At 44.7% G+C, this 12,829-nt stretch overlaps 1 protein-coding gene across 10 annotated transcripts in view; it reads right to left on the bottom strand.

Annotated features, from left to right (window-relative positions):
* Nup214 (nuclear pore complex protein Nup214) overlaps nucleotides 1-12,829 on the bottom strand; it is a 357,324-nt gene that overhangs the window by 236,544 nt on the left and 107,951 nt on the right. For all 10 annotated transcript variants that reach the window (XM_065430714.1, XM_065430718.1, XM_065430719.1 and 7 more), the window contains exon 16: nucleotides 270-422. In XM_065430714.1, coding sequence (XP_065286786.1) covers nucleotides 270-422 — 153 coding nt within the window. The remainder of the gene's footprint in view (nucleotides 1-269; nucleotides 423-12,829) is intronic.

Below are 12,829 nucleotides of genomic sequence, written 5' to 3'. Positions count from 1 at the left end.
TATGATTAGCAGTGCCGACTTTTGGGCTAGTTGATTTGATTCAGTTATAGGGATCATAGCACTTAAATTAAGCATTTAAGGAAGAACAACAGGATGTGCACTATCCTGTCCTGTTGTCGTCCATCATGTCCTGTTCTGTTGGATGTCCTGTCATTCTACCGGGTCCCGGTGACAGAAGTGCTATGGTCCCTTTAACTTTATTATGATCAGCATCTGAAAGGGGTAAGCACAATACAATTTCAAGAAAGGCGGGCAATGGGAAATCAAACCTCCATGTCACTCTTCAAACACTCAGCAGTGTTCTCCAAGTCAATGCCTAGCTTCTTCATCTCCATCAAGCCGGAATCACTGCCGGCAGACTCAATGACTATGCTCAGTGATTTTTCTTTCAAAGCCTTTACTTCCTTTCCAAACTCTTTTATCTGAAAAAAAGTAGAGAGAGAAAGAGCAGGGAGTGATTAAAAGTATGGGAAGCTTGTCACATATGCAATGACACTGAATTCTGTACAACTGGCAAGTTACAACAAATCAAGGGAAATCAAAACAACCTCCTATGAGTTTTTCTGATGTCCATAAAACATACATAAACACCAAATTGGCACTAAAAACCATTTTTCACACCAAGGCACAAGCTCATCACTGGCAATTTCCTGTGTTCATAAAGAAGTAGTGAATCCCAAACTGACCTTGCATGTTGCTATAACTATCAATACATATAATTTCTGCCCAACAAAGGATTTGGCAGGAGGGTTCCTCTTCTTGTCAACCAACTGAGCCATGTTCAGCCAATAAAATTATCATTATTTATGTAAGAAGCCAGATGGCAACATGCAACTGATTATATGAAATCTCTTTACAGTGGCTCGAGTTACACAGAACCTGATTTAGAAGTGTTATCAATCGCACATATATAGACATGAACGAGAAAAAAAGGAAACCAAGGGGCCCACTTTTTATTAGTCGTATCATAAGCCAACATACAATGATACCAAGGACAGCATGGGGGAAATTATCTGCAGTTCTTAATTGAATTAAAGCAATTATAAATAAGTGGATATGAAAGTGGGTGAAGAAAACTGGCCACAGGTGGGATACCAACCAACTTCTTTGCATTACGCGTGATGGTCTTACCAATTCAGCTACCGTGGTGCAGTTTTCCTATCCACTTTCTGGGGTACTTTATCCACTAAAATTAACCCCGGGAGTGGTAGCCAGCACCACCACTCACAAGCCTTGGCGGCGGATGTGAAACATCCTTTCTGTCGCAGGCATCACATCTACGTGAACTTCTTGGGTGAAAGCAACTGGTCAAATAACCTACACATGCAATCTGAAGGCATCAAAGCTGCCGGATTCGAGACCCTTGCCATGTAATGAAGGAAAAGAAAGGAAACCAAGGGGCCCGATTTTTATTAGTCATATCGTAAGTAGCCAACAAACAATGATACGAAGGACAGACAGCATAGGGGAAAGTATTTGCAGTTCTTAATTGAATTAAAGAAACGATAAATCAATGTAAAGAAAGTGGATGAAAAAAGTGTGTGTGTGTGCGTGTGCGCGCACACACGTTGAATATTGGTGGTTCCCAAAAGTCAGCTTCGCCTCGACACATATTGCAACGCAATGAAGCATATGCCACGCACTGCGGTGAAGCATACTAAGAGGAGCAATTATCCCGGGACACAATATGTTCACGAGAGTGGCTTGTTGGGCTAGTTGGTACATGGTTATACTAGGAGAATGCCAGCAAACTTGAAAGTAGAAAAAATCGAGAAGCAGACATAGATAAAGTGACAGGAAGGTGGCAGGACTAACAAGTGAACTTCACTCATGAAAACTACGTCCCCCAAGTCCATACTGAACATGCGCAAGGGACAACATAAAAACACGGTCAACACCTTATCTTTACATGTCTGCACTTATCAAGAAATAAAAGCTCTTTCCTGGTAAGGAACACAGATGGTGGGCTTACACACTTCTTGGGGCCAAGTTTGTGAAGCCTGTTCCAACAGCAGCCTGTTGGAAGGTTCTTGCAATGTTCCTTGAAAGCACTTGATACTGAGGACCCTTTCAGCATTGACAGCTTAAACGTAGTGATCGACGCCTTGAGATCGGGAGTGCTAACAGTGAACACAGCCTTTTCTGTGGACATTGAAGAACTGTATTATTCTATTCCACATGAACTTTTTGTGGCAGTGCGGGAAGCTATTGGAGAGACTTCTTTTCAAGGTAGTTGCGGCCTCTCGACTGAGAGTTTTATGAAACTTATCTTTTTACTTGTCAGCAAGTTTTCTTAAATTCGATGGCAAGGCGTTTTTACAGAAGAATGGTATATGTATAGGGTCAAGTGTTGCGCCGGTACTGTGCGGTATTTTCTTCGCGAAATTCGACAAGTCTCTTTCAGACGCCATTACCGATTACCGTGTTGCCCGTGTGTTTAGGTATGTTGACGATTTCCTTGTTCTCTTAAATATCAGACGAAGTGATTGTCTCACTGACATCGTTTGCAGTATCTTATCAGCTTTTCAGCATTGCTCTCGACATCTTAGTTTGACCCACGAAGTACCACAAGAAAATTCTATCAGGTTTTTAGATTCGACTCTAACCTTTCATACTCAAGGTCACATTTGCTGGACTTATAATCCAAAAACAAAAAAGACGTTGCTACCGTACCAATCCGCTCACTCGAAACTGGTCAAGCGTGTCATAGCCTTTTTGTGCTTGTCAAATGCGGTAGAAAATGGTTGTATGCATCAAATGCAAGACATTGCCGCCCAGCAAGAGAGGAGATGTTACCGACAGGCTATCCAAAGACTTTGATCACTGCAGTGGCTGAATCTGTGTACAAACGTTTGAAAATGAAAAACAGAGGGGGTCGCGAAGTGCGAGACAAAATAAAAAAGAACTTGGTGGTTATGCCATATGTACATGGCATTTCACACAGATTGAAAAAGGTTGCGGCAAGAAACGACATCAGATTGTTTGTTCCGCGCCTTGTAAGCTTGCAAAACTTTGCACGAGGGTCTCACAACACAGTTGGCGAAAGAGTACGTGCAATACCAAGCATGTCACGAAGCACCGCACATGCGACATATGTGTAGTGCACAGTATTCCTTTGAAATGTGGTAGAGATTACATAGGACAAACCAGTCCCTGTGTGAATGATTGGATGCGTGAGCATGCAAATCTAATATCCACAGGCACAGGAGGTAATCTTCTGCTGCACTGTAAGGAGTGCGGTTGTCATCCCATCTTCAGTGATGTTTCAATCTTGGGGAAGGCTAAGACTCAGTAGGAAAGAGAGTTCATTGAAGCCCATCGCATCTATAAACTTGGCCCCGAGAAGTGTGTAAGAGCACCATCTGTGTTCTTTACACACAATGTTGTAAGCAACACAGATGGCGTCCCCCTCCCCCTGTGTTCCTCACACAGAGGGGGGGGGGGGGCGTAAAAGGCATGCATTATTTTTCTCAGATTGCCCAATTTTTCTGACATCTTCGTGGCCCCTAGGGAGTCCGAAAAATCGGACGTTGACTGCACACTACGCACACACACACTACGCACACACACACACACACACACACACACACACACACACACACACACACTATTACATATTAACTACCTAAGAACACAATAAAATGCAACAGTTGTGTAATTGTAAACAGCGTATTATTGGAACAAGAGATTTCAAAGGAATCGTGAAGTACTAAGAATTGTTTACAGAAGCAAAACAGTGCAGGACTAAGAGAGGCAATTCAAAAGTTCCCAGAATCTGCCCAACCTGAAGAGAGAATGTTGCACTGCTCCACTATTAAAGAGTACCTCTGCTATTAGTAAAGAGCTAACCTGGAAGTTTCTTTTAGTAAGATAGTAACATGGTTTTCTTTCACATCATGCACTTTTGTAATGGTATGATAGAGATGTTTCATGCTTACTATGATGACTTACATGCATGCATGTGCTTGTGTGTGCAAGCACACTACTTTGTTCACTTTATTTGTGCAAACTAGCATAGATCCTCATTTTATTCAGTGGTGAGGAGGCCGGGCATAAATTTTTCTAGGTCCAGCACATTCCTTATACATCTATCAAAATTCTGTGGTAAGTTCCCCATAAAAAGTCAAGCCCTTCAGACAGTTCGTGGATGGCTAAGCAGCAATGTTTGCGAGTTTTTTTGTAAGCTCTCACTGCACTTGCACCTGTCATGCCAGTTGAACGTCTGCAGCATTCACCCCTACCACAGACATTCTGATCTTGAACCGGTTCAACAACTATTATGTTTAGCTGTTTAGCTGCCTCAACTGACCTTTCTCCTAGTTAGATACAAAACTTCACATTTACTTGTTCTTCCAAATCACTCATCACAACCAACAAAAAATAGCGCTGCCGTGCCTTACAAAATGTGAATTAATGGAATTTATTGTGACATCATGACTGAGAACAAAGTCTAGTGATATCTTGTAGCAATAAGGCTTGATATAATGATGTTCATGTTTGTGAAGAAAATGGCCCCCTTTACATGTCCTTCAGTACATTCTCCTCATGATGGACAGTCACAATAAATTGAAAACAGATACCGTATAGACTCGTGTAAAGGCTGCACTTTTTTTTTTTCACAATTTTGACAACATGAACCGGCCCTCATGTGAAACCAACCCGTTTGGTCAAAATGGTACTGGTGCATCTGACGACGTGTGCACACCCCAGATCCCCGGATGTACCAATGCATCAGAGGTCAATGCACAGCTCCCGCCATCTAGCAGTGGCATGGAGCGCATGAAAATGAGCCAATGTGCGCACACAGCCTTGGGGCACCGAACGCGATTGCTTCTATGTTGGAAATAATTTTTTCCAAATTACGAGCTGCCAAGTTGGGGATGCGGCTCTTACGTAGTAAGCTTGGTCCCTTTTGTTCCTTATATATAACAGCAAGACTGTAGTGTAAAGCATTCATCATCATGATCATTTATTTACCCTTAAGAGCCCTGGTGGGGCATTACATAAGGGGGGGGGGAGGGGGATAAGAAATGGTAACCATGGATCAAAGATAAAACACATTAATACAATTTGCAAGAACTAGTTGAACCACGAATGCGTTGAACACTGTGACAATTAAACAGACGTCGTGATGACCTCACGGGAGGCAGAATTAGGCTCTCACGTAAATGAGGAAAATGATAATATAGCTTATGAAAAAGGCAGAGACTTGATATTTTACGACGGGATGCCAGGTGGGTTAGACCAATCGAAGCTTTGATGTCAGTAATGCTCAATCGAGAATCATATTTGAACGTTATAAAATGAGCAGCTCGATTTTGTATTGCCTCTAACACCTGGATTAGGTACTCTTGATGGGGGTTCCAGATAGGGGATGCGTATTGAAGTTTGGTACGGATTAAAGTTTCGTATGCAATTAATCTAACCGTAGGCGAAGCAAACATGAGTGATCATCTAATGAAACCTAGTGATTTGGAAACGCTTGCAGAGAGCAACGTGATGTGCTTTGACCAGCTTAGTTGTTATTTCTATGCCTAGATACCTATAAGATTCTACTTCTGATAGTGCGGTAGTGTTTAGCGTGTATGAGAAGTGTAGGTTAGATCTTTTACGAGACACGTGCATAAACTTACATTTTGATACATTTAACTGCATGAGCCAGGTCGAACATCAATTTTGTATTAAGGTTAAATCATCCTGCAACAATGACTGATCGTTAATAGTAGAGATACGTTGGTAGAGAACGCAATCATCCGCAAACAGACGAATGGACGATGAAATTTCAGCAGGAAGGTCATTGATAAAGATTAGGAACAGAAGCGGGCAAAGAACAGAGCCCTGAGGGGCTCCGGAGATAACATTAGTAGCGGCAGATGGATGACTTTTGATGACGGTGTACTGCGAACAATTAGTTAAAAAGCAGTGAATCCATGAAAGTATCAGCGGGTCCAGTGAAAGGCAAGAAAGTTTAGTCATGAGACGCTGGTGAATGACACGGTCAAAAGCCTTACAAAAATCAAGGTAAATGACGTCAGTTTGAAAGGACGAGTCTACGTTTAGGTGCAGGTCAGTCGTGAATTCAAAAAGTTGAGATTCGCAAGAAAAGCCAGACTGAAATCCATGTTGGTTTGGGAAGAAAAAGGAATTATTATCCAGGTGCTTTGCCACGTGAGAGTCAATTATATGTTCAATAAGTTTTGTAGCATTGCCATTTGTTGGGCGTGTTGGTAAATTGAAAGCATATTTAGCGCCAGCAAACAAGGACGTAAGGACAATAAGTTAACATGCATTGCATGCAATAAGTTTGCATGCAATGCACGTTAACGAGATAGGACTATAATTTGACGAATCAGAGCGTCTTCCTGTCTTAAAAACCGGTACCACTCTGCTTACCTTCCACTCGAACAGAATTTCGCCACTGGAAATAGACTGCATGAAAATTATTTGTAGCACGTGACTGGATATTACTTTTGTGCCTTTAAGTATTTTAAGAGATATGTTGTCAGGCCCAGAGGCACTGGATATATTTAAATTATCAATTATTTTACAGATTCCTTCTGCCGAGATACTAACTGGTGGCATTTGAGCAAAATTTGGGCTGAGCAGTATTGGAATACAGCCGAACACGGATATATCGAACCCACATATATCGAATTATTGTCTGTATCGAACTCGTAAATTATCCCCTTGAAAATTCTGTGTTAAAGTATAGAAATTCGTACGTTTATATCGAACGATATTTTTACCCGCCATTGGATATATAGAACACTGCGCGATCTCGGCACTCGCTGCACCCGCGAGCTCCGCACCTCCCCCGAAAGGCTCGGAAAATGTGAGAGCGAGAGGGAGGCTCGGACTGTACTCCCGCTGCGCACGCTCTCAGACTTGCGGAACTGCTTTTTTTTCTCTCTCCCAATGTCTCATCCTTCCCCCGCGTAACCATAGTGATCGGCTCGGAAAATGTAGCCGGGAACGAAGGCACCGACGGCCTCCTCCTTTTGCCTTTTTTTTCCTGTTGCTTTTTCACGAGTTTTGCTCAGCCAACCACAGCTCGTGCCTTTCGTACGTCGCTGTCGCCCTCGGAGGTGGCCATCGCGAGCGCTTTGTTGGCGGAGGCTGCGCACGTGAATTCTTGTGTTTTGTGCGCATTCTTGTGTTTCGTGTTCATTATTGTTTTGCGTGCGTCTCACGACACGTGTGACTGGATCGTAGTGGGCTGACGCGGAAGCAATGGCCGCAGCAAGCACAAGCATCGTCAAGAAGCGGAAGAACCTGGACTTTGCGACAAAACTGAAATCCATTCAGCGTGTTGAGGCGGGCGAGAAAAGCGCGACGGTGGCAGACGACTTCGGGATTCCTCGGAGCACCCTAAGCACCTTGTTAAAAAACAAGGCGGACATAAAGTCGAAATCGGCGGAGCAACGCACGTCGGGAGCTTGTCGTGTGCGCAGTCCTGCCCACGAGAAAGTTGAAAAGGCCCTCTATGCGTGGGGTTTAGAGGTGCGGGCTAAGAACATTCCGGTGCATGGCCCAATGCTAATGGCTAAAGCTAAATGGTTTGCCGCTGCACTCGGTGATGACAACTTCTCCCACAACACAGGGTGGCTGCAGAGGTTTAAGATCCACCACAAGATAGTTGGCAAAACCATTTCTGGGGAAAGCGGAGCTGTCATCAGCCAGGATATCCAGCAGTGGATTTCGAAGGAATGGCCGGAAATTTGCGCGAAGTTTTCACCCGCGGAAATCTTCAACGCCGACGAGACCGGGTTGTTTTGGCAGATGCTGCCCAGCAAGACGCTCGACGTCCGGGGCAGCACGCGTCACGGGGGCAAGATGAGCAAAGTCCGCGTGAGCGTTCTGCGCGCTGCAAACATGGATGGCTCTCAAAAGCTCCAGCCCTTTGTGATCGGCAAAGCAAGGGCACCGCGCTGCTTCAAAAACTGTAAGCAGCTCCCCGTTCGCTACGCCTTCAATAAGAAGGCGTGGATGACGCGTCAGCTGTTTACAGAATGGCTGCAAGCGTGGGACGCCGAACTGGGCAAGTCGGGGCGTCACGCTTGCCTTCTCGTCGATAATTGCTCGGCCCATCACACCACCTGCGAGCTCGAAAACATCGCGCTCAAGTTTCTGTCGGCGAACACGACAGCGAAGTTGCAGCCGCTCGACCAGGGCATCATTAAGTCGTTCAAAGTCGGCTACAGGAGGCGACTCATTGATAGGCTTTTGGTGAACCTCCGCATGGGCACCGAGCTTAAGGTTGACCTGCTCGAGGCCATTCAAATGATGACGGGCGCCTGGAGAGACGTGAAGCAGGATACCGTGGCCAACTGCTTCCGGAAGGCAGGCCTTGTGACGGCCAAACTTCCCGAAACCTGCGAAGACGGCGACGGCGACGAGTGCATGGACGACGCGTTTTGCGCGTTGTCGTCCCTTTTCCCGGAGGCTGCCGTTCCAGCCGAAGTGTCTGCTGACAATTTTGTGAATGGTGACACCAATGTTCAGGCTGTTTCGAGCCTCGCCGACGAGAACATTGTAGCTGCAGTCGCAGGGACCCAGGCCGACAGCTCGAGTGGCGACAAAGATCGTCCGGACGAGGGGGCCTACACGCTCGTACTCCGCCACTGAAGTGGCGGCCGCGTTCAGCTTGACTCGCCGTTGTTGCGGCGACATGGAAGGAACCGGGCTTTCGCACCTGAACAGCCTCGATAAGATCGAGGTTGGCGTCTTTAATTTCATTTGCAAGGCGAAGAAGCAGATCAACATAAGCGATTTTTTTCCGGCAAATAAATCATTACGTTGCGTCGTGTGTGCGGAAATAGTTGTCATTTTTGAATGTGCCGATCGGTAGGTCATCGTCCGCCACAGGTCGCCTCTGGGCCTGTATTTTTTATATCGAATTTTTAATATATCGAATTAATTCGTGATCCCCTTCGAGTTCGATATATCCATGTTCGACTGTATTAGCAGCTGGTTCCTGGGTGAAAATGGACATGAAGTACGCATTCAAAACGTCAAAACGAAGCTCCTTCGGAACAACAGAACCATCCTGATATAGTTGAAAGATGTTATGTGAGCCACTACGGTTGGGAGTTAAACTCCAAAACTTTTTTGGGGCTATTTCAGAGGATGTCAAGTAAGTCCTTGTTGTAGAAGTGTCGTTTCATGCTCCTCAGCAACTTCGTATAATTATACAGACACTCTAAGTACTTTTCCCATTTTAGTGCTGAATTGGAGCTCTTGGCTTCTCTGAACCGCTTTTTCTTGTTACATAATTTTCTTAATGAATTTGTAAACCACGGTTTCCTGGCATCACCGCAAATGCAGATGAGGGGTACATAGGATTCTATTAGAGAGATAATTTTTTCTTTACAGCAAGTCCAGTTTTCATCAATACACCTATTAGGAGCTGATTGTTCAAAGTGTTGGAGAAATTTGACCATTTCCTCATTGATTTTGGAAAAATCTGCTTTGCTGTAGTCGCAAATGTACTTTACTGAATGATGGCGCGAAGGAATTGAAATATCGAGGTTGAACAACACTAACATATGATCGCTAAGGCCGTCGGTGGATGACAATGAATGAATTAGCTCAGGATTTGACACAAGGACAAGATCAAGGGTGTTACTACCACGAGTTGGTATTCGGACAGTTTCAGTGAGGTTGAAAGAAGGAATTAGATTAAAGAAATCTCTGGAATGACGTGAAGATGCAGTTAGGTTGTCCCAATCAATGTCTGCAAAGTTAAAATCACCGCAAATAATGAGGTTAGCGCCGAGAAACTGGTTTTTGATATCAAGTAGAATGGTACTTAGGTCGTCAATGAAGGAGTGATCAGAATCAAGTGGCTGGTAGCAGGTAATGATAATAGTAGCGCGATGAGCCAATGAAATGTTCACACAAAAGATTTCACTTTTACTGTTGATTTCAACAGAAGAACCAGGGTGCCCTTAACAAGGACCATCACGCCACCTCCCTGGCGACCACATCTGTAACACCAGAAAAAAGCGAAAGACTGGTGATCGTGCAAAAGTTCGTCATTCTGTATATCAGGTGTGAGCCAAGTTTTGGTGAAGATGGCGATATCGGTGCTGTTGTCATCCAATAAAGCTTCGACAGCGTCTTTCTTTGGGAAATAGCTTCAGATATTGGTTATTAAAACTGACACAGATTTATTTCTTGGGGCAGGGTTAGTGCGCTGGGGAGTTCCCAAAGGGTGGTGCACCAAAGACTTAGGTGCATGCGGTGAGCGCTATGAACTTAGCTTGACCACAGAATCCGTTCCAGCATCATACACAAACTGTTTGTTATTCATAATAAGCTTATCAAAATGAATTTTGAAAAAAGCAGTACTTTGCTGACCATACGAAAAAAGTTTCTTCCTTGCCAAGCGCACACGTGCAGAACAATCTTCATGGACTGAAAACGACGAGTTTTTTTAGCAGAACTGGCAGACAGAATTTCCCCTTTGTCTTTGAATCTCCATGAAACTGACAATTATCGGGTGGTTCTTTCCTGGCTGGAAGCGGCCAAGTCTGTGGGCACGTTCAATATCATGACTATTAATGGTGATATCGAGCTCCTGGGAGCAGAATGAAATGATATGCGATTCAGACTGTGACCACGTTTCATCTTACTTATCGGTGATCTCGTAAAACAGTAAGTTTGAGCGGTGAAGTCGATTCTCAGCGTCGTCGCATTTGTTCGAAATTAGTTTAATATCTGAGGAAAGTTTAGTCATATCAGGATCGGCTACAGAGATTGCACAACTAAACTGATTTGCTTCGGCAATTTTTTCTAGGGCGTTGACTCGCGAGGAGAGGCTACAAATTTTATCCTCCAGCTTCGACTGAGCAGAATGAATCAGCCCTAGTTCACTTCACACAGTATTATGAGAGCATTCAATGCGAGATATGCCCATAGCAGCAAAGGCTGTTACATGCTTACCCTCATAAGGAGCACCAACACATATTTTTGAAGTTGTAGAGAAACTACCACACACTTCTCATGAGTAACAGGATGACACTTGGCAAGTATTGTTAAGAATGGCGAGCTACAAGGCAAAATTGCCACCCAATTACGACAAGGGGGGCAAGACGCGCATTCCGCACTCTCCGTCGCTACAGCTAGGAGGCGTTCGAATAAGCGGCCTTTGCGCTGTTAAGAATGGCGAGCTGCAAAGCAAGATTGCCACCCGATTACGACAAGGGGGGCAAGACGCGCATTCCGCACCCTCTCCGTCACTGCAGCTAGGAGGCGTTCGAAGAAGCGGCCTTTGTGCTGAAAACTGCCTCCTTCCTCCAGCCCCATCGACATTGTGACGGGACGAGTTCGGTGTGTGAACAATGGTTTCGGAGTTCCCCAACGTGGACCTGATATGACACGCATGGACAAGCTGCCGTGGGGAAGCCGTATTTTGGTGCTTCTCATGCTCGTCCAGGCGCAAGACAACGAGCTACTCACGATGGGCGCCGATACTTCCCGGAACGGCACCCCTCCAACGCCGGCGTCAGGCATCAGAATGGGGTTGCCTTTGTGTACGTAAACTGATCTGTGGAGCAGCGGCGAGTTGGTGATGAGTAAACGAACAGTCGCCGCCTCGTATGGCCGGCGGACCGAGTGTATAAAAACTGTTGTTGTGCGAATGCTGGGGACACTTCTCTTGAGCAGCCATGTTAGACTGATACACTTCTCTTGAGCAGTCATGTTAGACTGATTCACTTCTCTCATGCAGTCATGTTGGACTGATACTCTTTTTCTCAAGCAGTCATGTTAGACTGATTTAATTTCTGTAAATAAACCCTTTTTCCTCGTTCTCGATGAGAAACAGTTCTTCACTTCATCAACAATCTCAGCGTAAATAAGTTGGACGACGGCATGGGCCAGCTACCTTCGAATTCATGCCGTACTCCAATCTTGGCAAAGGACCACGAGCGATGGGATTGAGCCCCCAATCCTGACAGTATGAAGGCTTAAAAAAAAAATTATATGGTTTTTACGTGCCAAAACCACTTTCTGATTATGAGGCACGCCGTAGTGGAGGACTCCGGAAATTTTGACCACCTGGGGTTCTTTAACGAGTATGAAGGCTGTCACACATACAGTCCACACATGTTACAATGGATCAGCATACAACACACTTTCAGATATAACAGACCATTCTTCTTATTTAGTTTGGACTGTCTATATTATTCCTGCAACCAATTTCACCCGGCTATAATGTGCTATCAGCTACAAGGGACAATATTTTGGACAAATTTTTTATTACATGTAATGATGTTGCATATACGACATACTTTGCTGCAGCGATGCGTGAGTGAGGTGGTGCACTGCATCAAACTATTTCCGGCCACTTGTGGAATGTGCAAAAATGCACTTTTTCTTAAGGAATGCACACACTAGCGGCAAACTTCCAGCAACCGCATGCCGAGCAATACCCCACCAAATAGAGAGTTTTCGGGATGACCCCACAGGCTAACCGCCACCCACCACTGCAGGCTTTGTGCCACTATGACTTATCCACTTTGCTTAGAAGCCGTCGCATGCAGTGCTTGAAAAACTGATTACGATCGCGAATTGCATCATTTTGAGAATTCTTTGTTTCTCACTGCATCAATTCACACAAAAAAGAAGATAGGCCATCAATTGTGACATCCAAACTGCAAAGCACATGATGCGTTCAAGACATTTTGTATACAGTGCAGAGGCAGTTAGACATAGGCTCCGAGTTGAACTTTCCTCGTATCACACCTTTCATTCAAGCTAAAGGTTTGACATTGGTTCTCGTTTGTCCCGAAAAATAAAATTAATACGTTAGCTTATTCTAGTAACC

This window comes from Dermacentor albipictus, chromosome 1 (assembly GCF_038994185.2).
Source record: "Dermacentor albipictus isolate Rhodes 1998 colony chromosome 1, USDA_Dalb.pri_finalv2, whole genome shotgun sequence".
In the NCBI taxonomy this organism is placed as follows: domain Eukaryota; kingdom Metazoa; phylum Arthropoda; class Arachnida; order Ixodida; family Ixodidae; genus Dermacentor; species Dermacentor albipictus.
The sequence above is the reverse complement of the archived record's forward strand: the minus strand, read 5'-3'. Positions and strand labels throughout refer to the sequence as shown.